Source organism: Cucumis sativus, chromosome 2 (genome assembly GCF_000004075.3).
Source record: "Cucumis sativus cultivar 9930 chromosome 2, Cucumber_9930_V3, whole genome shotgun sequence".
Classification (NCBI taxonomy): Eukaryota; Viridiplantae; Streptophyta; class Magnoliopsida; order Cucurbitales; family Cucurbitaceae; genus Cucumis; species Cucumis sativus.
Window position 1 is genome coordinate 18,592,873 of NC_026656.2, and position 20,550 is coordinate 18,613,422.

The 20,550-nt window shown below is 34.8% G+C and overlaps 5 protein-coding genes across 6 annotated transcripts; 2 read left to right on the forward strand and 3 right to left on the reverse strand.

Moving 5' to 3' along the window:
* Positions 1 to 1,958: 1,958 nt before the first annotated feature.
* On the forward strand, positions 1,959 to 4,506 carry LOC101203280. Its single transcript, XM_004152678.3, has 3 exons — positions 1,959 to 2,239; positions 3,293 to 3,804; positions 4,173 to 4,506. The coding sequence occupies exons 2-3, from the start codon at positions 3,352 to 3,354 to the stop codon at positions 4,326 to 4,328; spliced, it is 609 nt and encodes a 202-aa protein (XP_004152726.1). The 5' UTR covers positions 1,959 to 2,239; positions 3,293 to 3,351; the 3' UTR covers positions 4,329 to 4,506.
* Positions 4,507 to 6,719: 2,213 nt separating this feature from the next.
* On the reverse strand, positions 6,720 to 7,094 carry LOC116402140. Its single transcript, XM_031881197.1, has one exon. The coding sequence runs from the start codon at positions 7,092 to 7,094 to the stop codon at positions 6,720 to 6,722; it is 375 nt and encodes a 124-aa protein (XP_031737057.1).
* A 984-nt stretch (positions 7,095 to 8,078) lies between these two features.
* On the reverse strand, positions 8,079 to 12,764 carry LOC101219854 (mitogen-activated protein kinase kinase kinase 5). Of its 2 annotated transcripts, none has more exons than XM_011651290.2 (11): positions 12,079 to 12,764; positions 11,144 to 11,938; positions 10,965 to 11,052; positions 10,289 to 10,351; positions 10,036 to 10,199; positions 9,747 to 9,822; positions 9,442 to 9,498; positions 9,246 to 9,371; positions 8,933 to 9,142; positions 8,748 to 8,848; positions 8,079 to 8,583 (listed from the first exon to the last, which is right to left on the reverse strand). In XM_011651290.2, exons 1-11 carry the CDS (start codon positions 12,435 to 12,437, stop codon positions 8,484 to 8,486), a joined length of 2,139 nt encoding a protein of 712 aa, XP_011649592.1. In that variant the 5' UTR covers positions 12,438 to 12,764; the 3' UTR covers positions 8,079 to 8,483. The 2 variants fall into 2 exon arrangements, with proteins under 2 accessions (XP_011649592.1, XP_004152792.2); XM_004152744.3 differs by having other exon boundaries at positions 11,144 to 11,914; positions 12,079 to 12,763.
* A 1,313-nt stretch (positions 12,765 to 14,077) lies between these two features.
* Positions 14,078 to 17,678, forward strand: LOC101203046 (protein OSB1, mitochondrial). Its single transcript, XM_004152677.3, has 4 exons — positions 14,078 to 14,576; positions 14,905 to 15,043; positions 15,839 to 15,923; positions 17,004 to 17,678. The coding sequence occupies exons 1-4, from the start codon at positions 14,281 to 14,283 to the stop codon at positions 17,273 to 17,275; spliced, it is 792 nt and encodes a 263-aa protein (XP_004152725.1). The 5' UTR covers positions 14,078 to 14,280; the 3' UTR covers positions 17,276 to 17,678.
* A 333-nt stretch (positions 17,679 to 18,011) lies between these two features.
* LOC101202809 (serpin-ZX) lies at positions 18,012 to 20,237 on the reverse strand. The gene is made up of 2 exons (XM_004152676.3): positions 19,595 to 20,237; positions 18,012 to 19,075 (listed from the first exon to the last, which is right to left on the reverse strand). The coding sequence occupies exons 1-2, from the start codon at positions 19,982 to 19,984 to the stop codon at positions 18,296 to 18,298; spliced, it is 1,170 nt and encodes a 389-aa protein (XP_004152724.1). The 5' UTR covers positions 19,985 to 20,237; the 3' UTR covers positions 18,012 to 18,295.
* Between the last annotated feature and the right edge of the window lie 313 nt (positions 20,238 to 20,550).

Below are 20,550 nucleotides of genomic sequence, written 5' to 3' on the forward strand. Positions count from 1 at the left end.
TTGATTTTTCAAAATTGTGTATTTAATATTTGTTTAATATATTAGATTTACTTCATTTTTCTTTCAAGATAACACTAGTAAAAAAAATTGAGACAACCAGACATACAAAATTATAATCGAACGAAACCTAAATTAAACGTCAATAAAAACGATGTACTTGAATTAATTTTGCATATTTATTTTAGGGAAAGAAACCCCAAAAAGCAAAAACTCAAGAACAAACCACAAGGTTACGTCTTGAGCCATAAGCATCCACCAAATATAAGGGTTAGAAGAATTATGTAAATATATTAAAAACCTTATACAATATTAAATTTATATAGTAAAATATTAAAAAGTTACCTACAAAAATATATTTTTTAAAATGACATATATTTCGCAAAATAACTATTAAAAAAGAGTAAAAGTAGTGGGGGCACATGCTTCCTGGCCCCAATGTAGCTTTTCTGTGCTTTTAGATATTAGAGATGTGATTAAATTAATTATGGCTAACTAAAGTTTTGAATAAACATTTAATGAGAAAATCTGGTCTGAATTGATTTGGGTATCTTTTATTAAATTAGTCAAAAAGATTTCATTAATCCCCCCTTAAGCACTTCAAACAATGGGAAGGAAACATTAATCCTCCGTAAGCTATGTATTTTATTCTCCTCTCCCAATAATAAATGATACAAATAAATTTCAGTTCGTACTTTATAGATTCAAATTTATTTTATTAAGGCTTTTATATTCACCTTACAACATCTATTAATACATCTATTAATGGCTAATCATACCCAAAATAATAATAATAATAATTTAAGAGTTCCTTCTTTAAACTTTTGATATTTATATCTACTTATTCTTTAAACTTAAAAAAATTTATGTCTAATAAGATTTTAAATATTTTTAAAATCAAAATAATCAATCTTGTTTGATACAAAATAAAAATTTATGTTGACTTTTGAGAAAGGGAAAAAGAAAAAAAAAAAACTACAAAGTAACAATTTTATTTTCAGGTTTCTGTTTTCTTCTAATTATATTTCCGAACATTAATCATTTTATCTAAGTCTCTATAAAATAAAAATCTAGGCACAATGTTATCACTTCTCATTTTGTTATACTTATACAACTTTTATGTGTATTTTTTTTTATTAACGTTTAAATCTGTTAAATCATTTCTTAAATATTAAAAGTAATTGTTAGAGAGCATTAATGCAATCAATCTCGTGAACAATCGGGCTCAAATTGGAGAAACTAATAGTCATTTGTTCTCCTCCCACTCCCAGCGCGCAAGTAATAAGGGGTGGTTCCACTTGGTCCACACCAACCAAAATGCCTTCTTCACCGGTTCATTGCATTGGTACGTCCAAAATCCTTATCTTTTTGCAGTAGTAGTAAGTAGAGACTGGGACCGACATGTCGGCTGATGGGTGGAATTTGAAGATTTATTCAAAACAAAAGCCCAGTGCATGAAGTAACAAACCAATAGAACTAAAGTACCGGTTAGTCGGTGAGGGTCAATATGAGCCGGTGCGTAAGTTTCATGAGTTAATATACTTAATATTGAACACCAATCATTAATTAATCGTTTGTTACATGCAAAATGCTATTATATCATTTCAAGTTGAAAAACTTTTTACTCCTATAATCTATCATTAATAGATTTAGATAGACTGTCGTAGTTTATCGATGATTAATGATAGATCAAATATTTGCAATATAGTTTATTAGTAATAGATTTTTATTATTGATAAATTTTGCCAGATTTTAAAATTATTTTAATGGTTATATTTCCAACAATCTTCTGCTAGTTCTATTAAACAGCAAAATTTCTATAAGGGGGCTTATAAACTAAGGCCCACACAAGATTTAAACGGACACAAAAGTAAGGCCCAATGGCTTGGCCCAAACAACAGAAAATGAGGCCGCATTCCCAATTCGACCATCGGCTCACTAAACACATTTTTCCGGAAACTAAAAGAAAAAAGAAACTCATAAAAGAAAAAAGAAAAAGAAGGGAGAATGGAGGCAGAAAAGCCATCTTCAGTGCTCGCCTTGCTTTGTTAGCTGTTGCCATTTTCACATCCTTCTATTTGGTTCCTACGAATTACGCAAAGGAATTCGAAGTTGCATCTCTTTTCTCAATGTGTGAAATTTCTGTAAGCTAGTTTTCTTCTATTGTTGGCGAAGCAAATTGAACTCCTGTCGGCCTCTCACTCACCATTTCTGAATACTCAGCTTCTGGAAGCTCAACGAGGTATTAGGTTTTCTTCGTTTCCCTTTAATTTTTTTTATCCTTAGGTATTAGATGTTATTGGGTTTAGAATTCTAAGCCCACTGGAATTCTTTAATTAAAATTCAAGTTAATCACTTTAATCTAGTGAACAATGAAATTTATAGCGACGTTCAGAAATAATCCCTTGTTTATGGTCATGTTTGGAGGAATTTTAGAATAGTTAGGAGTTAATATTAATTTGTTGTGGTTAGAAGTGTGTGTAAGAGTTGTTTAGTTGGAGTTGAAAATATCACAGAGGGAAAGATGACAAAATAAAGTTTCTTAATAAATGTGCAAAAAGTACGACAGTGAACACTGAAAACTGTTAAAGTGATGGAGCAGAGTTTTTCAACACTGACTTGTGAAGTTGATATGCCAAACACTCCGGCAACATGACTGTTGTAATGTTTAGAATCACTATGAAATATGTGGTTAATCATTTAAAATAAACATTAAATTTGTAAACATGTTTGAGAGTAATTTTAAAACTCAACAGAAGTAAGTTTACCAATCACCCCAAACATGGCTTGGATATGAACTTGAATTCATTTAACTGGCTCAAGCGTGGCGAGTTTCAGATATTTGCACCTAACTTTAATATAGCAGGCAAGAGGAAAATGGAAGTGGATAACCCTAGAAAAAGATTTTTTTTCATTGTACTTTGCTCGTGCCAGTTTATTCTATCAAGCTCTCAACTTCATTATGTCACATGTCTGCTATGGCGTGCTCTGTCATTATTTGGGAGAGACTAAGTACAGTGTCAAACTTAAAATTCAATAATGTTACCCCTTTTACTTTTTCGGTGCTACCTTTGTATTTTTTTCATTTTCTTCTCAATGAAAGTTCAGTTATTCACTTAAAAAACATATTCACGTTTTGACATCCAAATATGGGGAAGAAACTATTGAGTGATTGATTTGAAACTTTTCAAGTGTGCAGAGACTGTATCGATGTAACCATCAAAGACTCAGGATTAAATTTAATTTAATCTGACTTTTGTTGCACAAACTTTATGTTTTGTATTTTCATTTGCAGGGGTAAGGTGATAGTTGTCACTTTTAGATTTAAAGGAAAGAGGAAAGTTAAAGAATATAATGGGTTCAACACCCAAACAGCCTTTCTTTTGCTTCAAATGGCCATGGGACGTAGACCCAAAAAATCGTTCAGACTGTTCGTTTGAGAGTCCTTGGTTGTTCAAATCATTGCAAAATGTGGGTGGCTTTGCTTTCGATTTTGTAAATAAAGCTTCAAAATCATCGCCTCCATGGATGACTTTTAAGTCATTGCAATTCAACCCCTTAACTGGTGGAAATAAGATATCTCAGTCTAGAAAGATGTTAACTCCTGAAGAGCAGGGGGAAGCAGAAAATAGAGCATTGGCAGCAGCATTAGCCAGTGGGAAAGAAGCCACCATAATCGAGTTTTACTCGCCCAAATGTCTCCTTTGCAATTCCTTGCTTAATATTGTTACGGAGATGGAAGCAAGGAATTCAGATTGGCTTAATATTGTGATGGCAGATGCAGAGAATGATAAATGGCTGCCTGAGGTGTTCAACTCTCCTCTTACCTCACATTTATATGTCAACTGTGGCTTTAGGAATTCTAGTTAATTCTAAAAATTGCGTTTTTAGTGAATATATTATCATGGTTTATCGTTTTCAGATGAGTTGATAAAGTATTCTTTAGCCATAATTTAGTAGGGGTTAATTTATGTTATCTTGCAGTTTGAATCAATGCACATTTGATTGAAAATTGCTGAATGCAACTATGAAACCTTCAATCGTTTTCGACATTCATTTTGATAGTTTTGTTTTTTTTCTTCTTGGAAATTGAATGTATAAACTGAAATATTTCCCGTTTGGTTGAATGCTGGGTTAGCACTGCTCCTGATGATCTTGCTTGCATCTTTGTGCAGCTTCTTCATTATGACATTACATATGTTCCTTGCTTTGTGTTGCTGGACAAACACGGCAAGGCGCTGGCAAAGACGAGTCTTCCTAGTAGTCGGCTTCATGTAATTGCAGGGCTTTCTCATCTTATCAAAATGAAATCGCCCAAGAGCACTCCCTGAATCAGATAATAAGCCACCATGTTTGTGAAAGCTGTGATTTAGATGGCATGGGTAAGAACTGTAGTTAATTCGAAAGAAGAGCTTGTTCTCTTTTGAAATTGCACATCACTGTTTACTTTTAGAAATTTACTCTAATTTCTTAAATAAAATAAATACAATAGTTGTATTCTTAACCAAATATAAAAGATGAAAACAAAATTTAAATCTATTTTTTCAGGTTTCATAATCTGACTTGTGGTAAAAAATAGTTAACAAATCAAGAAATTTGAAAGTGGAAGAACGTTTCATAGACGCAGTTTTTAAGAATGAAAAATCAAAACTAAATAGTTATCAAACAAAATCTTAACTATGTTCAACTTTTAGGTTGTACTTTCAAATGTATATGACCTAACATTGGATGTTCTACTCTCAAATGTTCTATAATTGCATTCTTAAAATTCAAACCCAGGAAGTTATGTCAAACACACCACAAATGGGTGTTGAACAAAGTGGGCTGTATACGTCTGTTTGTTTGTTTTTGCCCCTTTTGGACTATAATAATAGACGTGGGGTAGAGATTTGAACACTAATCTCAAAAAAGAGAAAAACTACATGTTAACTGACTTCAATCGACCATGCTATACCTTCACAAACGTCTCACTTTTTCATTCAATAAAAGTTTACAAATGAAAAAAATTGACTCATATTTCACTTATTTCTTTTCTAAATGCACAATGGTTATGGGTTAATCTGAAGCTCTGCAAACTGTTGGGACCAGAACACTACAGAGAATGTATGGAGTAATATCTGCTGTGAGCTCATATTCACACAACACATCTCGCTTTTCCTCTCTACAAAGAAATCATTTTCAATTATGACTCAAATTGATATCAAACATTTACTACTAATTCAGAGAGATTCAATCCTTCGGAACTGTTGGGACCAAAACTACAGAAGAAGTGATAGAAAATTCAATGGTCATAGTCATTGACGACAGAGTAGGGAAAGGAAGATGGTGAGTATTTGAAATGAATATACATAATTCTTAGCGTTCATCTGCCACTGCACGTTAGCTGAATAAAAGCTAGTTGTTACTTGTGATTATCACATTTAATGTGCTCTGATGTTAGTGCTACCCAACATAACCTGTCCTTATTTATCTTTCTTGTAAAGAAGTGTTTCCATTTTAAACCAAACTGATCAAAGCTTCTGTGTGTTGTAGATGAGAATATAAAAATCACTTTTCGTAATCATTTTGTCTTACTTTTTTTTTTCTTTCCATTTGTTTTTTTTTTTTTTTTTATCATGGCTTCCTTTTTAAAAGTAAAAGAGTCTAATTTGTAGTTAATTAATTAATTTATTTTTGGAATATGACTTTATTTTTTACTTTTTACCATTGACAAAGATATCAAGAACTTTAACAAACATCTTGAGCAAATATTATTTAAGATTATAATAACCCGTCCTTGCTAATGTATTAAAATTCTTCAATTTGTTTTAAATTTTTTACTATTTTACGTTCATCATTCTTTTATTTTTTACTACAATATTTACTGTTTGATCGTCAAATTAGAATAGTATACATATGATTAATATTCTTTTAAAGTGTTTAACCTTTGTTTCAAGCAGGGTTTAGATTCATCAAGTATTATGATGTAAGATTGATAAATTAATTCTCTTCCCCTTTTAAGCATTGTCTTGACTTTTCTTCTGTTTTATTGTACTTGTCTTTATCTAAAAAGAAAATTAAGGTAAATTATAATGAATGTTTTTGAATTTACAATTTTTGTATGTTTTATCGTTTGATTTTCAAATGGTGGTTAAGAAATTATCATGATTATTGTTGACTTTTTATAAACATTGTATTCAAATTTTTGGTTTAAGTCATTATCACATCATATTAGGACTTTATCTAAACTTATATAATATTTTTACACTAGAAGTTTTGAAAGGTTTATTAAAAGTCAATATTATATTGAAACTTTTAAAAAGATTTGAGTATTTCTTAAAACTATGGTATTTTTTTTGAAAATGGACAATATTTTAATTTTTTTTATTTGTTTAAAAAAACCTCTTCTAATATTTTTATTCTTACCTGAAAATTAAAGCGAAAGTTAAAGGAAAATCTTCATAGAAAGAGTGAATTCAAACACAAGAAGCTATTGACCAAAATTTCGATCGAATAACACATTCTCTCTCAAGTGCAATAGATACTAAAACTTGAAATCAAGCTTCCGAATTTGATGGAGAAAAGCTGACAGAAAAATGGCATTACATTTAAGAGAGTTTCACAAATTTTCTAATTCGGACAGCGGAAGAAAAAAGAATCAAATGAAGGGAAAAAAAAAGAAGAAAATTCCAGAGAAAATTTTGAGCTAATAATCCAACTATCAACGATTCCCATCTTAGAAATCAAGCGTTGGCAGATGGATTTTGAGAAGCTGGTTCTTCTTGCTTAGTTTCTTGCTGGGTTCCGACCGCCATTGTCCCTGCCGGGAGAGAGGAGGCGGCGGCAGTGGTGGAGGCATCGACCCTCGGCGGTGGTGGGGTTATCCTTCCGTCAATGCAAGAGGAACATTTTGTCTCCGCCCAGCTCTCCAAGTCGAAATGGCCGTAGCCCATTATGCTTCTTCCCGAGCACAGCCGCCCAACAACGACGGCGACGACGGCAAACACAATGATGACGATGAGGACTCCAATGACCGGACCGACGGAGCCGCTACCCGGATGGCCGACATAATTTTGCTGCATTCCCGGCGGAGATTGTTGTTCAATTGGGAGTGACATTTGGCCGGAGCAAGAGCTGTAATGTAATGCTCCGGCGATGGCCACAAGATTTACCCTTTTTTTTTAACAGCAAAATCCGGACCTGAAGAAAACAGAGTCACTCTGTAAGTGGGGAGAAGATATCAAAGATGGAGTAAAGAAGAAGAGAAGGGCAAAAGAGTGACCAATAGAGAAAAAGATGTTTCTTTTACTGTAATTTTGATGGAAACAATAAGAACCCTGAGCACTGTAAAAGGACGAAAAGAAAAAGGCAATGTAATCAGAAGAGTTGGAATCTTTGGGAGTGTTAAAAAGTCCAATCTCTTTCCCAGATTGTGCCTTTCTTTTTGCTTTTTAAATAATAAATAAACAATTTGTCAAATGACCCAAATGAGCTATTTACAGGCCTATATCTTGCTAATGCTCTTGCTCTTGCTCATGTAAAGAATCTACCGAAAAGAAACCTTAACTGTACATAGTTTCAAAAGTTACTGTTTTTTAACTATAAAAATGGATAAAAAACAAATAATAAGTGCAAACAAAGCATAATTTTATAGAATCTGTTCCAGCCCTACAGAAACTGGCTACGTAACATTGGCTGAAATGCCAGTACTGTCACGTGAAGCCTCTGATTTCTAATCTCTCATTTCTTTGCCTTTTTGGTTTTTTTTTCCTTTTGCTTTGTTATGCATCTTAAAACTTCCGATCTATATGATTAAACACAGTTATGGAGTCCGAATAAATGAAGTTTGGATATCAGAAGAGATCAAAAGGTTTTTTTTTTTTTTTTCTTTTTCAAATATGAACGATACCCATTGGTACATTTTCAACAGCCTGTTTTGAGATCGTTACGATAGATTTTTTTTTGACAATAACCCAACACAGCTTCTTCCACATTCTTGGGAATTTCCAGCTCATCTATAGCTTTTGCTGTTGCTTGGTCTTGAAATGGTTTAAAAAGGAGAAATTTAAGTCTACCGAGCAAGTAAAAAGGGGAGCTAGAACTACTGAAATGTCAAGATCATTAAATTGGCATCTTGCCTTTGTTTGAGTTTGCATTGTAGCAAACGAGAGCGCCGATGCAAACTAAATATATACAGATACAAGTCTATTCCTGTTTATAGAATTACAAAAAGAATGCTTATATACTCTTCTTTTCCTAGTATCATCTTTCAAGGGTTATATCCCTTTTCTATAAGTACAAAAAATATGTCAGGGCAATTACTCGAAATTGACTAAGACCTCAGGTTCGGTGATTTCTAAGAACTATGAAAGTTCGCTTGAATGAGGTTTGTCCTTAAAGCGAGTCAGGGGGGAAGATGAACTCTATCCCAGCCTCTAGCGGCCTTAAGTGGAGGGTGGGTAACTTCCTCCGTCGAGTATTTGCCTGTAAATGTCCACAACCATAGCTCAGAGGTGCGGCACTTCCCTTTTATGAGTCCTTGAAATAGAAAAGTGGTGGTTGGCGACTGCACTTGCAGGAACATTGCTTGAAATGTTTGTTGAAGGGCTGTGATTTGGTTAACAATAGGAGTCAGTTGCAAGGAAAACTTACAAGAACTGACACCAATATCTAAGGGCAACTGAGAAACAACAAGAAGAAACTAAAAAAAAATGTTTACAAGCTAATCATTATGGTTCACAAGTGGATGAGCAAGAGGTTAGTATAGCTACCTACGGCACGACAAATAATCATTTGAAGTCAAAGTTCCAGAAGAGTTTTGTGCCTGGTCTCCTTTAGGATTAAGGGGATCCTTCGGACTCAACAATTTTTCCTAAGAGAGCATGGAAAGAGAAAATTAATGGGATGTTTTGATGTGATAAAACTAGTAAATAAAGTTGTACAAAGTAAGACTAACCAAGAGATTCATTGTTGAAAATGCTGACGTTGGGATCGAAGCATTCGAGTCACTTGAGGATCTTAAGAAAGGATGGTCAAGGAGCACCATGGCAGTTGGTCTGTCAGCTGGATTCCTCTGAAAGCAACACTGGAGGAAGTCTTTCCCTTCAGGAGATAGCTTTTCTGGGATAGGTGGGGTTTTATTCAACACCTTGAACATAACTTGATGCTGAAAAGTTGAAAATGTAATGAATCGTTGAACTACGATGTTCCAAGAAACGGAAACTTGGCTGCTAACTTCATTTTTCTTTAATTTTATTTTACAGGCTTACCCCTTCAAACTCACACCAAGGAGGTTTTCCATTCAGCATTTCAATTATGGTGCAACCCAGACTCCAAATGTCAACTGCCAAAGCAAGATCAGGGTTGGCATCTTTCAACATTGCAGCTTTTATGACCTGATGATATGAATTCAGAGTTACAAGAGAATATGCTATTTAAAAAATAAAGTCAACCGCCGACGCATACCTCTGGGGCCATCCAGTACGGACTACCCTTCAAAGAAAGATCATACTGCCCTGTCAGCTGAAAACAGACAAACGAATATTATAAAATTAATGAAAATTAAACCACACAAGTTGAAATAGTAACAGTGGGAGTTGAAGCATCTGCAACATCTCATTCTCTTCCAAGATATCAATGATTCTTACGAGGATAAAATGACCAAAGTTCATAAAAGAAGTCATTGCAAAAAGGAGGTCATACTGTGACTTCTAAAGGAACAAACTATTGGAAACAATTCAGTTGATATGCATTAGCACTTGAAAACTCACATGTTTTGCCATCCCAAAATCGGCAAGTTTGACGACGCCTGATGAATCAACGAGCAAGTTGGCACCTTTGATATCTCTATAGAAATAACAATAAAATGGAGAAACATTTTCACAAAGAAATATAATAAAATTTTCACAAAGAAATATAATAAATATAGTTTAGAGAAAGCCTAAACATATCCATCGACTATATTTTGCCATTTCAAATCGTGTTCAACGACAGGAATGAAAAAATTTTCACAGAGACCATTTGTTTACAGAAAAAAGAATTTGTCTCTCACTCACGCACCTGTGAATTGTTTTTGTGCTATGCAAGTAAGCCAGTCCAGATAGAATATGGCGAGTGAAATTGCGAACAATAGATTCAGTAATGGCTCCACAACGTTCACGGACATATTTATTTATTGACCCAGGATAAACGTACTCCAAATATATATAGAAACAGTCACCAATCTACATTGCGAAAATGAACCCAACTATTAGAGTTGTCAATTCTGGTAGAAGAAATTCCCGATACAAGAGATAAAAGACAGATCACTTACTATTTCACTTCCATAATACTGTACAATATTCGGATGTTTAAGATGACTAAGAACTTCAATTTCCTGAGAATAAAAAGGAGTTAGATGGCTGGAAAACATGACAAGGGTGCTGCCTATTGCATCGAAGCGCTTTAAAAAGAAAGCTGAGGAAGAGTATAGATGGTATGATCAGAAGAAGAACAGTAGAGACTCATACATCTAGTCTTTCCAATTCACAGAGAGCAACAAATGTGGGTAAAATTTATCAAGCTTTAGAGTGACTTGTACAACTATAAGCAGCTTCATCGTGTTTATAGGGACACAATAATATCATAGTGATAAATACTCTTTTAATCACTAAAAAATAGTTCAACATTAAAATTTAGACTCTTAAATGCATTTTTTGTATCCTCATACATATGTACGGTGCACCATTAAGCAAAAGTAAGTTCCTATTTGAGATTTTCATATGAGCTAGGTCCTCTCAAGTAGGATTTGAGTAGCCATTAAGAGTTATATGCTCATTTCTACATGATACAATGATAGTATAGACAGAGAAATAAAGATCATAGGTTGCTCGCAAACATCTCCGTTATCGAGAATCTGCCTTAAGAACGGAAAATCTTCTGGATTAACTAAAATACCAACAGACACATGCTGGCTAAATAAGGATTCGAGAAAGAACATTACTTAATACCTGCTCTAGTTGCTTTATGCATTCAGCAGATTTAGGATCATCAGGAATGAGATCAACTTCTTTCATTGCACATAAAGCTCCAGTTTCTCTGAAAAGTATGAAAAAAACTATAAGGAAGACTTCATTAAACACCTAATTACAGATATAAAAATAGTTCTAAGCTTGGACACCATTCATACCTGTTGGTTGCAAGATAAACACTTCCAAACGTACCACGCCCAATTAGCTTTCCTTTTTGCCACTGACCTTTCATCGATGAAATGAATGGCTTCTCAATAACATGATGAACATTTGACGGAAGAGACTGTGCAGATGCTTGTGAAGAGGCCACTAATGGAGGAGGAAGGGGCAATGGGTGGGCATTGACATGAGCATGACTTTCAGACCGATCTATGCTATTATCTTTTTGTAACTTAGTGTGCAGGGGAAATGTCATATCGTTATGAGATCGGGAATTGCTTATGGAACTTCGAGCTGTCGGGCTATGGAGAGGAAAGGGCTGAGAACTAAGTGCAGTTTTAAGGGGTGGTACTTTAGGAGAATTATTGGAAGGAGATTCCTGATGTTCATGGTGACTCAAGCCAGGAACAAAATGATTTCCATTATATGATTTTCGTGGGCTAACAACAGGACTTGGTAAAATGCTCGTTGGTGCACTCTTTGACGACGATTTCTTAGGTGTCAAATTGTAGTTACCCCTTTCAGCACTCGGATGCGTAGGGGATCCCCTGCCTTTGTTGTTTGGAGTTTGATCCGAACAACCAAAAAGAAACTCCTTATTCGGATTCAATTTCCCTGAATTCGCCGAGAGACTTTGAGGGCTCGTAAATGCGGTAGCCCCAGTCCTTGAATTGCCATCAACAACTTCCAGGGTCAAATCTGTAGCAACCCGCCTTTGATTGTGCCCAAAACTTCTACTTACATTCGTTGTCGCATGATCAGAGCACTTCCTAACAGTTTTAATAGCAGAATTACTAAAAGAAACAAATTGGACCAAAGAACCCACTTACCCTTTACATTATAGAATCAAAAGATAACAAAAGTCGAAGGAAATTAAAAGGCAAACTTCATAAATCGTAGGCAAAAGTCAAGTCGAAATTAAAAAAACACTCACCGGACCGAAGTTTCAACAGGCGATCCAACACGCCCTTGACCATAATTAGAACCGAACTCCGGGCTCCGAACCGGAAAGAGCTCCGGCAACGGCAAAGGCTGGGGCGAAGGCGAGGAGGACCAACGTTCAGAACCCCCAAGAGGCGATTTAGGTTTTGCCGATATATCAGGTGAATCAGGAAGCGATCGGGGGTGTTCAAAGCCAACGTCTTGATCCGTAAGATGCCGGAGCTTCCTCTGTCTGGTAAGCCGCCGCTGAATAAACGGTTCCGGTAGACCAACAGAAAAATCAAAAAAATCAGAATCAGGTACCTTCTGTTGAAGCCGAGAATTTGAAGCGCTTTTGTTAAAGGAAGGCATCTAGCTAAGCTGGTCGCGGTCTTCAGGCCGGAGCCGCCGCCGCCGCCCGCCGATTAAGGCCACATGTGCACAATCTCACCGTTTTTTTCCCCCCTTTTCCTTTTCCCGGTAAAAATTAAAAAAAAAAAAAAAAAAGGAAAAACAAATATTTGCTTTTTCTATAAACTGCCTTTAACCAGATTTGGCGGTGGTTCCGTTTTATCCCCCTCCGGGCTATCTTAGGAAACGCCCACTTTTATTTCCATTTTCATCTCCTTCACTTTTTTTTTTTAGGGTTTGAATAATCAATAATGAGAAATTCATACGACGACTGATTTGCTCGGCTCCCAAAAGACGACATATTGACTTTAAAAAAAGAAAAACGAAAAAAGAAATTAAAATTTGGAAGTTATTAAATTAATGGATATAGGTCAAAGTTGGTAAGTCCAAAGGCAACGTGTTCGTACGGAGGGATTGTAAAGTCATTAGAGGTGATTCTATTGTTTTGTCAGCGATGGTGCGTGGGTTACATTTTCCCTTCCAATATGGGCAAGTGGCCTCCACGCTTCCGACATGGAAACGGAGAGCCAGGGCCCAGGGGACACACCTTACAAATTTTTTATATTAATGACTCAGTCGTAGATACCGAGTCAAACACTTTACCTTTTCTTTTCTTTTTTTTTTCTTTTTTCCTTTTTGAGGTATTGTTTTATAATAATATTATTGAATTCCTACGGTGACAAAAAAGTCTTTTTATTTCTTCAATTTTACTTAGTCGTATTGGACACTGTCTCCCTCTCCTTTCCAAACAAATATTTTTGTATATTTGGAATTCAAATTTATTCAACAATACAGTATAATTATACCTTATCCTTCTGGAAGAACATGTGACAAATATTTTAACAAACTCACTATTTCAAATTAAGTTTTCTCTTTTATAATTTTAATAAAATAAATAAATAATAGTCATCGTTAACAAAAACAAACCCTTTATATATATGTAAACGTATATGTATATATGGATCAATTTTTTTATTTTTACTAAAACATTATAAAATTAATTAGAAAGACATAATTTACACAATCTAACAATAAAATGAAAACTAAATGGTTTCATTAAGGGATAATTTAAAATTTAAAATTTTCTATATGATAGAGATATATCATATGAAAACTAATATTTCAAAAAAATTATTGGTATAATGTTAAAAGTTCACACTTAAATATAAAAAAACCTCAAAGGTTAATGACAGTAAAAAAAATTCTAACAGTTAATCATTGCTACATTTAATATAGCAATGAATTACCATTGAATCATTCAATTACAAGTTGAGTTAATGATTTTTTATGGATCTATTTAGGTTTAGTCAGTTAAGTTTTTAAGAATGTGTTTTGAATATAGAAGTAATACTATATTAACTATTTCTTAACACATTAAAAATTAATTTATTAATTATCTTTTATAAAAGGTATAAATTCAAAATTGGAACTATCCATAGGTGTAGATTATTTTAATTTTAATTATCATATTATATAATTTGTGCAAAAAAAATGATTATAAAATAGTAAAAACGATGGCTACTTGAGAATTGTTAAATAGTTCTTACTGTGGCGAGGATTGTTATGACCTTACGTTCATTTTTAGTCTTAAACCCTAATTTTGCTTTTCTTTCTTTCTTTATTTTTGAAAGAAAAATATAAACCCTAATATTCGCTTGACAGCAGCGAAGCCACTGGGAGCAGCAAACGGACACGTCAGGAAACTGCCGCCAAGTACTTCTTCGAAATTGTCTTAAAACTCTGCCGAGAAAGTTAGACCGGATTGATCACCTTCCCCGGACCTCCACATCGCCGTTCAGTTACTATGAAGGCCGTTCGCCTTCTTTTTTCCCTTAGACCAGTAACTACCTTGCCTTCGCCATCGGTAGCGTTATTCTCTTCGTCTTCATCATTAATCACTAAGTCGATGAACTCCGTCGCCACTGAGGCAAAGAAGCAAGGTTCTGTATACGAACATCAGCCGAAATTTAAGTGGAAGTCTGCTAATTTCTTTGGTACAGTTGAACGGCCCCTTAAAGTGACTACCAGGAACTGTCGCACGGTTAGGGCTTGGACAATTCTTCGTGCCAAAGCCTCTCCAGATTCTAGCAGCAGTTTTAGGTACTTTCTTCCATAGTGTGTAATTTTTTGAAAACAGTCATTTTATTAGCTGCCGTATGAACATCACTTTTTATTTTGTTTTATTCCACTGCTTTGTCCTCTCCTGTTTTTGTTTTCGCTGTTTTGTTTGAATAGAGGTTCAAGCTGAGTGAATATACATAGCGGGTCTTTCTTTTAGCGTGCTGGGTTTACGCTGTTAATTGCAATTCCAGTCCCTGTTAATCTTTCTGACGTTCTGGCATTGGATAATGCTGTAAAAAATTGCCCCTTCAGTATGCGACTAAATTCCCCTGTATTGGTTAATGATTTTATACATGCACGTTTGTAGGATCTTTCTGAAACTGGAGAAAGAGATGGCTGAATCATGGATTGAACGTCTTAAACCCAATGACTACGTCAATGTTGCTGGTCCTTTAGAGTCTTATAAGAAGGTTGGAAAGTCCGGGAAGTCTTATTTATCTTACCAGGTTAGATGCTTTAGTATTCACATGATGATATTCCTTTTTTTATTTGTATTTGGAACATTTTTCATATTGTTTAACATTTTTACTCATCGTGTTGACTTCTTATCCTTTGTTTAGGAGCTAAATTCTTTTTCGCATCTGGATGAGGACTTTTTTTTAAAAAAAAAAAAATCTTTCGATACCCTGGCTAATATGCACGGTCACTCAACAAGCTATTTTTTTAATATGAATCTTGTATTGGCATTTGATCTCCTTTCCAGTTAGGGTTGGGATTCTTTTTTCCTTTTAAACGGCAGGATCTTCTGACCATTCAAATACTTTAAAAAACTTGCAGCATATTAAGTTATTCAGGACAGTGGCAGTAGATTTGCTGTACATATACTTCAATCTGGATGTGGATACTGAAAGATGTGTTTGTAATTTGACAGATGAGTTGGATTGAAGCACTGTGTTGTCTTTATTCTTCCAATTGAGACACTGTCCTCTGTTATTTACTATTAAAACGCGTTATCCAATTCATCCTTCCATTTGGGTCCCTTCTGGCTACATCAACCTTACTAGTTCCTTCTGTAGAGATGGTTTAACTGCCTCATGGAGTAATTGGAAGTTCTCACTGTAATTTCTGTTGAAGTCTTTGTTTTTTACAAAAAACATAATCTATCAGTTTCGTGAGATTTAAGTTCTCCTGTCATGCTTTTTTTAAACTAGACTTGTACATATTCAACATGGTCACACCTGCAGATTAGTATTTATATCTGTCTTTTTTTTTTTCTTTAATTTTAATTGTTTTTCCTGCAGTTAACTGTCTCGGAGTTAAATTGCATTGCACATAATGATCAAGGCTCAAAAAGTCAAAATTCTGTAGGCATGTTACATGAAGAAGGTACGTTTTGAATCTTGTCTTTTCAGTTGATTGAAATTTTAGTAATGCATAGAAATAAATAAAACGTGTTATTTTGTTTCTGCTTTAAATTACTTCAGTTCTGCTGACTGAATGAAATTCAGTTTGTTGCGTGAACAATGGTATTGTGAATTTAACTAACGTGATGCTGAGAGGGTATTTTCCCCATGGCTTCTGAAAAGTAAACGAGGAAGAGTTTTCTTGCTTGAAACATCCCAAAATCATATTTAGTTGGATGGCAGTCCACTTTGTGTTTATTCTGCAAGTATTTATGCGATCTATAACATAAAAGAGGCGTGGAAGGTGGAGTTTCAATGGCGGGCTACAGGTTTGGGAAAAAGGATTTTTGGGAAAAAAAGACACCTGGGACATGAATTCACTTTTCTTTGATCTCCAACATTTCTTAAACTTTGAAGCGCCACTCTAAGTGTACCAAGCTGTGTTCCGCAATTAACTAAATTCTTTTTAGGGGAACAAGTTTTGGAAAAAGAGTGTTCAGTATATATGGTCCATGGTAAATAGAATGTGGAGAAAAGAATCTCTTTTTACTTCTCCTTGGATCTTCCACATGCACAAAACTATGCAGAAAGGACTGCGTCGTTTAATTCATTGAAATAGTTGAAATCACTCACGAAGATTTTATTTTATTTTTTTTGATAGATTCATTTTATCCAATTTATCTTTCTAGCACGTTGTCTTTCCTCTATCTGTTCTTGAAGGTGCACCTAGGCTCTCCAATCGGCAATCTCATTCGGGCGAGAGCTTAGACTCCAAGCACACTTAAGCACTCAAACACACTCAGGCTCATTTGTCATTATTATTAATTGCTATTTAGTACCCTTTCTCTCTACTTTCACTCACGGATCTACCAATAAAATTTTCCATCCATCGTTATTTTATTTTCCACCTTATACTTGACCAATGAACGACAGTTTATCTATAATTGTTCATGCTTTATTGATATTGATGCTACGGTGAACGCAGCCATGCATGCCATATTATGTCCTTAAATCTTCTTTTGATTATAAATCTAACTCTCGTATCACCTTCTTTTTTTTACAGGACATGATTGTAGGAGTAGTTACAGGGAACGCCTGTATTTGTGGCAAGTGTTTTTCAGTAGTCCACATGAATGGTGGGATAACAGGAACAAAAAGTCAAATCCAAATGGACCGGACTTCAGTCACAAGAGTACTGGTGAGGCCCTGTGGCTTCGGTCAACAGATCCTCCATGGATCAGAAAACAGCTCGAGTTGCTCGACACCCAAATGAAAAAAAAAGATGGTGACGGTCATTTAGTTTCTGATTCCAGCATGTCCAATTGGTATATATAGCTGAAGATGCTGTGTCTTGTGCTTTCGAACAAAATCTGTTTCCAGATTCCTCTATTTGAGACAGAGTTAGCTTTATTGGTAGAGGTTTAGCCTGTATATACGTAATCTTCATAGAGACAAACCACTAATGCAGAAAGGTCCGATGAAAGCAAATTGGTAGATTGAAGGTACATGTAAGAGGGCATTTGTTGCCCTTTTCTTCTTTTTACTTTTAGTTACTTCTCAAGAAAACCACATATGCTATATATTGTCTATATTATAAATTGGGTTGTGTTTAGTTCTCTTTATCTGAATTATGTGTGAAATATTTTACACGGTTTTGTTATTTCCGTGATAATTGATGTTCACAGTCGATGTAAAAGATAATGAACAATTAACATGATATGATTACTGTGAACTGGAATTAAATAATGTAGATGGTCGTTTTGTTGATATAGTCACCAATCATATTCTTGAAAAATTAAATATGAAACATTATTTGATAGATTTTTTTTTTAATTGAGCCGCTAAAAGGCATCGTTTCCTCTTGATTTTTTAAGTTTGAAATATTAAGCTTATAAACAATATTTGTTTACCAATAAATTTCTTTATTTTGGTTAATGCAATCTAAAAATATTTACAAAATCTATATTAAACTGCAAAAAGTAGTTCTCACTAAACTTGTTTCTGTTTCAGCTGTTACTTGGTCCTCGACAAAGCTGAATACAGTAAAGAAATTGAGTGAAATTGGATCATATAATCATCAAATGAAAATTGATCTTATATAAAAAAGAATCCATTAAACGGATGGATTTACAAAAAACACGGTTCAGCAAACAGAACGAAGTATTATAAAACAAACAGAAACAAGCAATAACACCATAAGAACACCATATCAAACACGTTACAGATAATACATATAATCAAAGGACATGCTAAAAAATGCCTTTGATATATCTACTACAACTAGAAGAGAGTTAAGTGTGACAAGATTTTTGCAGTTATTTAGGTTGATCCTTCAGAACCAATCTATTGTTAAATTCAATGGACAAGAGGGTTTAGCACCTGCCCGATGAAAAGCAATGATCCTGTCTTGTCTTCCCTGATTGCATACAAGAACGGGCGGTCAGCAACGAAGTCGATTATGTCCATTGAAGGCAAACCCCTCAATTTTATGACAGCAGCTGAAGCAGCTGCAGCTTCTGTGCCTTCTTCATTAACCTCAATGAATGACTTGTGGAATATTTTTGAAACATGAAGGTTTTGAGCCGTTTGTGACTCCACCATTTCTGTCAAACCTCCTTCAGAGAAAGGTAACACTAATCCTAACCCCTTCAAGACATTGGAAACTTCAATCCCAAAAGAAATTTTGAACTTCGGAATCTTGAATTCACCCACTTTAAGTTTTTCATATGGAATGTGGCGATCGATGAAATTGGATTGGGAATCTAGTCTTTCGATCAAAGATGGCAATCCATCCCTCGAATCCGGGAGAAAGATGTACATTGAAAAATGACGTGGGTCAGATCCTTGTTTGTATGACAATCCAAGAACTTTAAATCCATCAAAAGCAGCTATACGTTGCTTATTCTTGCTGGTCATAAAGGGGACCTCCACCGAACTTCCATCAAGAAGGTAGAAATCTTGTTTCTTTGTTTTTGAAGCATCAAATTTCTCTTCCCATTCCCCTTTGAAGTAAAGTGCATTAGCAAGGATGAGCTTAGAGAGACTATCGACTGATCCAGGGGGGAGAACCTCTGTGATAAGTCCATTAGTTTGCTTTTCAGCCCATGAATTCACCTCTGAAGTCACTTCAGCAGCCTTTCAATTCAACCAAACAAATGATTAACAACATCATGATAAAGTTACCAAATAAGATCCAATACAGGCGGAGTAAACCAAATTTGATTGAGGGGATCCTTCATCCTAGAAATAACAGACCATATTGTTGCAGTAATATAGTCAGAAATGCAAAAGAAGATGATTTAGGAGTGATCCAAACCAATATTGAGTCCAATAAAAATTGTAAATTTAAACATTAAATAATTTTGAATGATTAAAGGTGAGTATCAAAGTGATTTTGAACGTAAAAAAAATCATTTTGACAGTTAAAATCACATCCAAACATGCACGTAACCTGACTCTATACACTAGAATAGCATCAACATTGCCCATGTTTTTATATCGGGTTACGTATTCAATAGAAACAGAAACCAAATCAAACTATAATAAAACAGAGAACATAAAACATGATTCCCAATTCACTTGCAACCAATTTTCCTCAAATTCCAATATGAGCACGAAATCAAATAGGCTAAGACAGAAGAGTGTATCAATCACCTTAGTCTTGAAATCAGCTTGGCTGAGCTTGGCTTTATAAAGAGTGTCCACAACCTGTTTGAAAGAAGATTTGAGAGGAAGTGATTGATCAACCCAAACCCCATTGGCAAATGAGAGGCGAGGTCCACCACTGGGAGAGGCATCAGCGAAGACCGTGGCTACGATTTGAGAAGCGAAGGAGTTAAGGTTGTCGGTGGAGTTGGATTTGAGGAATGAAAGAAGTTGATCCAGCGGGGGACCTTTGGAACCAGAAGCGATGAGGCTGAGAACCACATGGATTGACAAGGGCGAGAGGACAACGTTGGAGGCTTTTGCTTCGTTTAGGAGAAGGTGCTTGGTGATGGCTATGGCGACTTCGCCATGGCTTCTGATTGTTTCCATGATATCCATTTTCCGGCAGCCGGAGGAATCGATAGTTTAGAAATGGATAAATCGAAAACGGGAATTTGGAATTCCAAGTCGTTCTTCGATCTTCAGTAGTTGAGAATTTAATGTAAGCATTGAACCGACTGACCTTCGGCTTTTAATCAGCATCTCACGTGCCTTGCGCGTGGGGAATATCGGTGCGTGGCAGTGAAGATTTTTGCTTTAATAACTTTTTATCTTTTTCTTTTTGGCCAAAAAGAATAACAATAATAATAACAATGAATTTGGAACCCAAACTTTATATCCATTCGTATGGTATTAATATCATAAACTTTTTATTTACCAAATTAAGACTTGCATGAATGTAATGTTGCAAATTTTTACTCTCAATTCAATTTCTACTCATTTTTTCCATTAATTTCAACAAAAAGAACATAACTTTAATTGCAAATATCTTAGAAAATATGTTTTTAGGTTAAATTACAATTTCATAATTTTCTTTGACTTTTCATATTATATCTAATAGAAACTTGAACTTGTAATTTTCTTTATTTTTGTTCATGTTGCCAACAAAAATGCTCAACAACAAT

Coding starts and splice junctions, on each gene's coding strand:
- LOC101203280 (XM_004152678.3), top strand. CDS start 3,352: ATGGGTTCAACACCCAAACAGCCTTTCTTTTGCTTCAAATGGCCATGG. Junction 3,805..4,172: donor ATGATAAATGGCTGCCTGAG/GTGTTCAACTCT, acceptor ATCTTTGTGCAG/CTTCTTCATTATGACATTAC.
- LOC116402140 (XM_031881197.1), bottom strand. CDS start 7,094: ATGTCACTCCCAATTGAACAACAATCTCCGCCGGGAATGCAGCAAAAT.
- LOC101219854 (XM_011651290.2), bottom strand. CDS start 12,437: ATGCCTTCCTTTAACAAAAGCGCTTCAAATTCTCGGCTTCAACAGAAG. Junction 11,939..12,078: donor CCTGTTGAAACTTCGGTCCG/GTGAGTGTTTTT, acceptor TGTTTCTTTTAG/TAATTCTGCTATTAAAACTG. Junction 8,849..8,932: donor TTTCAACAATGAATCTCTTG/GTTAGTCTTACT, acceptor ATGCTCTCTTAG/GAAAAATTGTTGAGTCCGAA.
- LOC101203046 (XM_004152677.3), top strand. CDS start 14,281: ATGAAGGCCGTTCGCCTTCTTTTTTCCCTTAGACCAGTAACTACCTTG. Junction 14,577..14,904: donor GATTCTAGCAGCAGTTTTAG/GTACTTTCTTCC, acceptor GCACGTTTGTAG/GATCTTTCTGAAACTGGAGA. Junction 15,924..17,003: donor AGGCATGTTACATGAAGAAG/GTACGTTTTGAA, acceptor TTTTTTTTACAG/GACATGATTGTAGGAGTAGT.
- LOC101202809 (XM_004152676.3), bottom strand. CDS start 19,984: ATGGATATCATGGAAACAATCAGAAGCCATGGCGAAGTCGCCATAGCC. Junction 19,076..19,594: donor AAGCTGATTTCAAGACTAAG/GTGATTGATACA, acceptor TTGAATTGAAAG/GCTGCTGAAGTGACTTCAGA.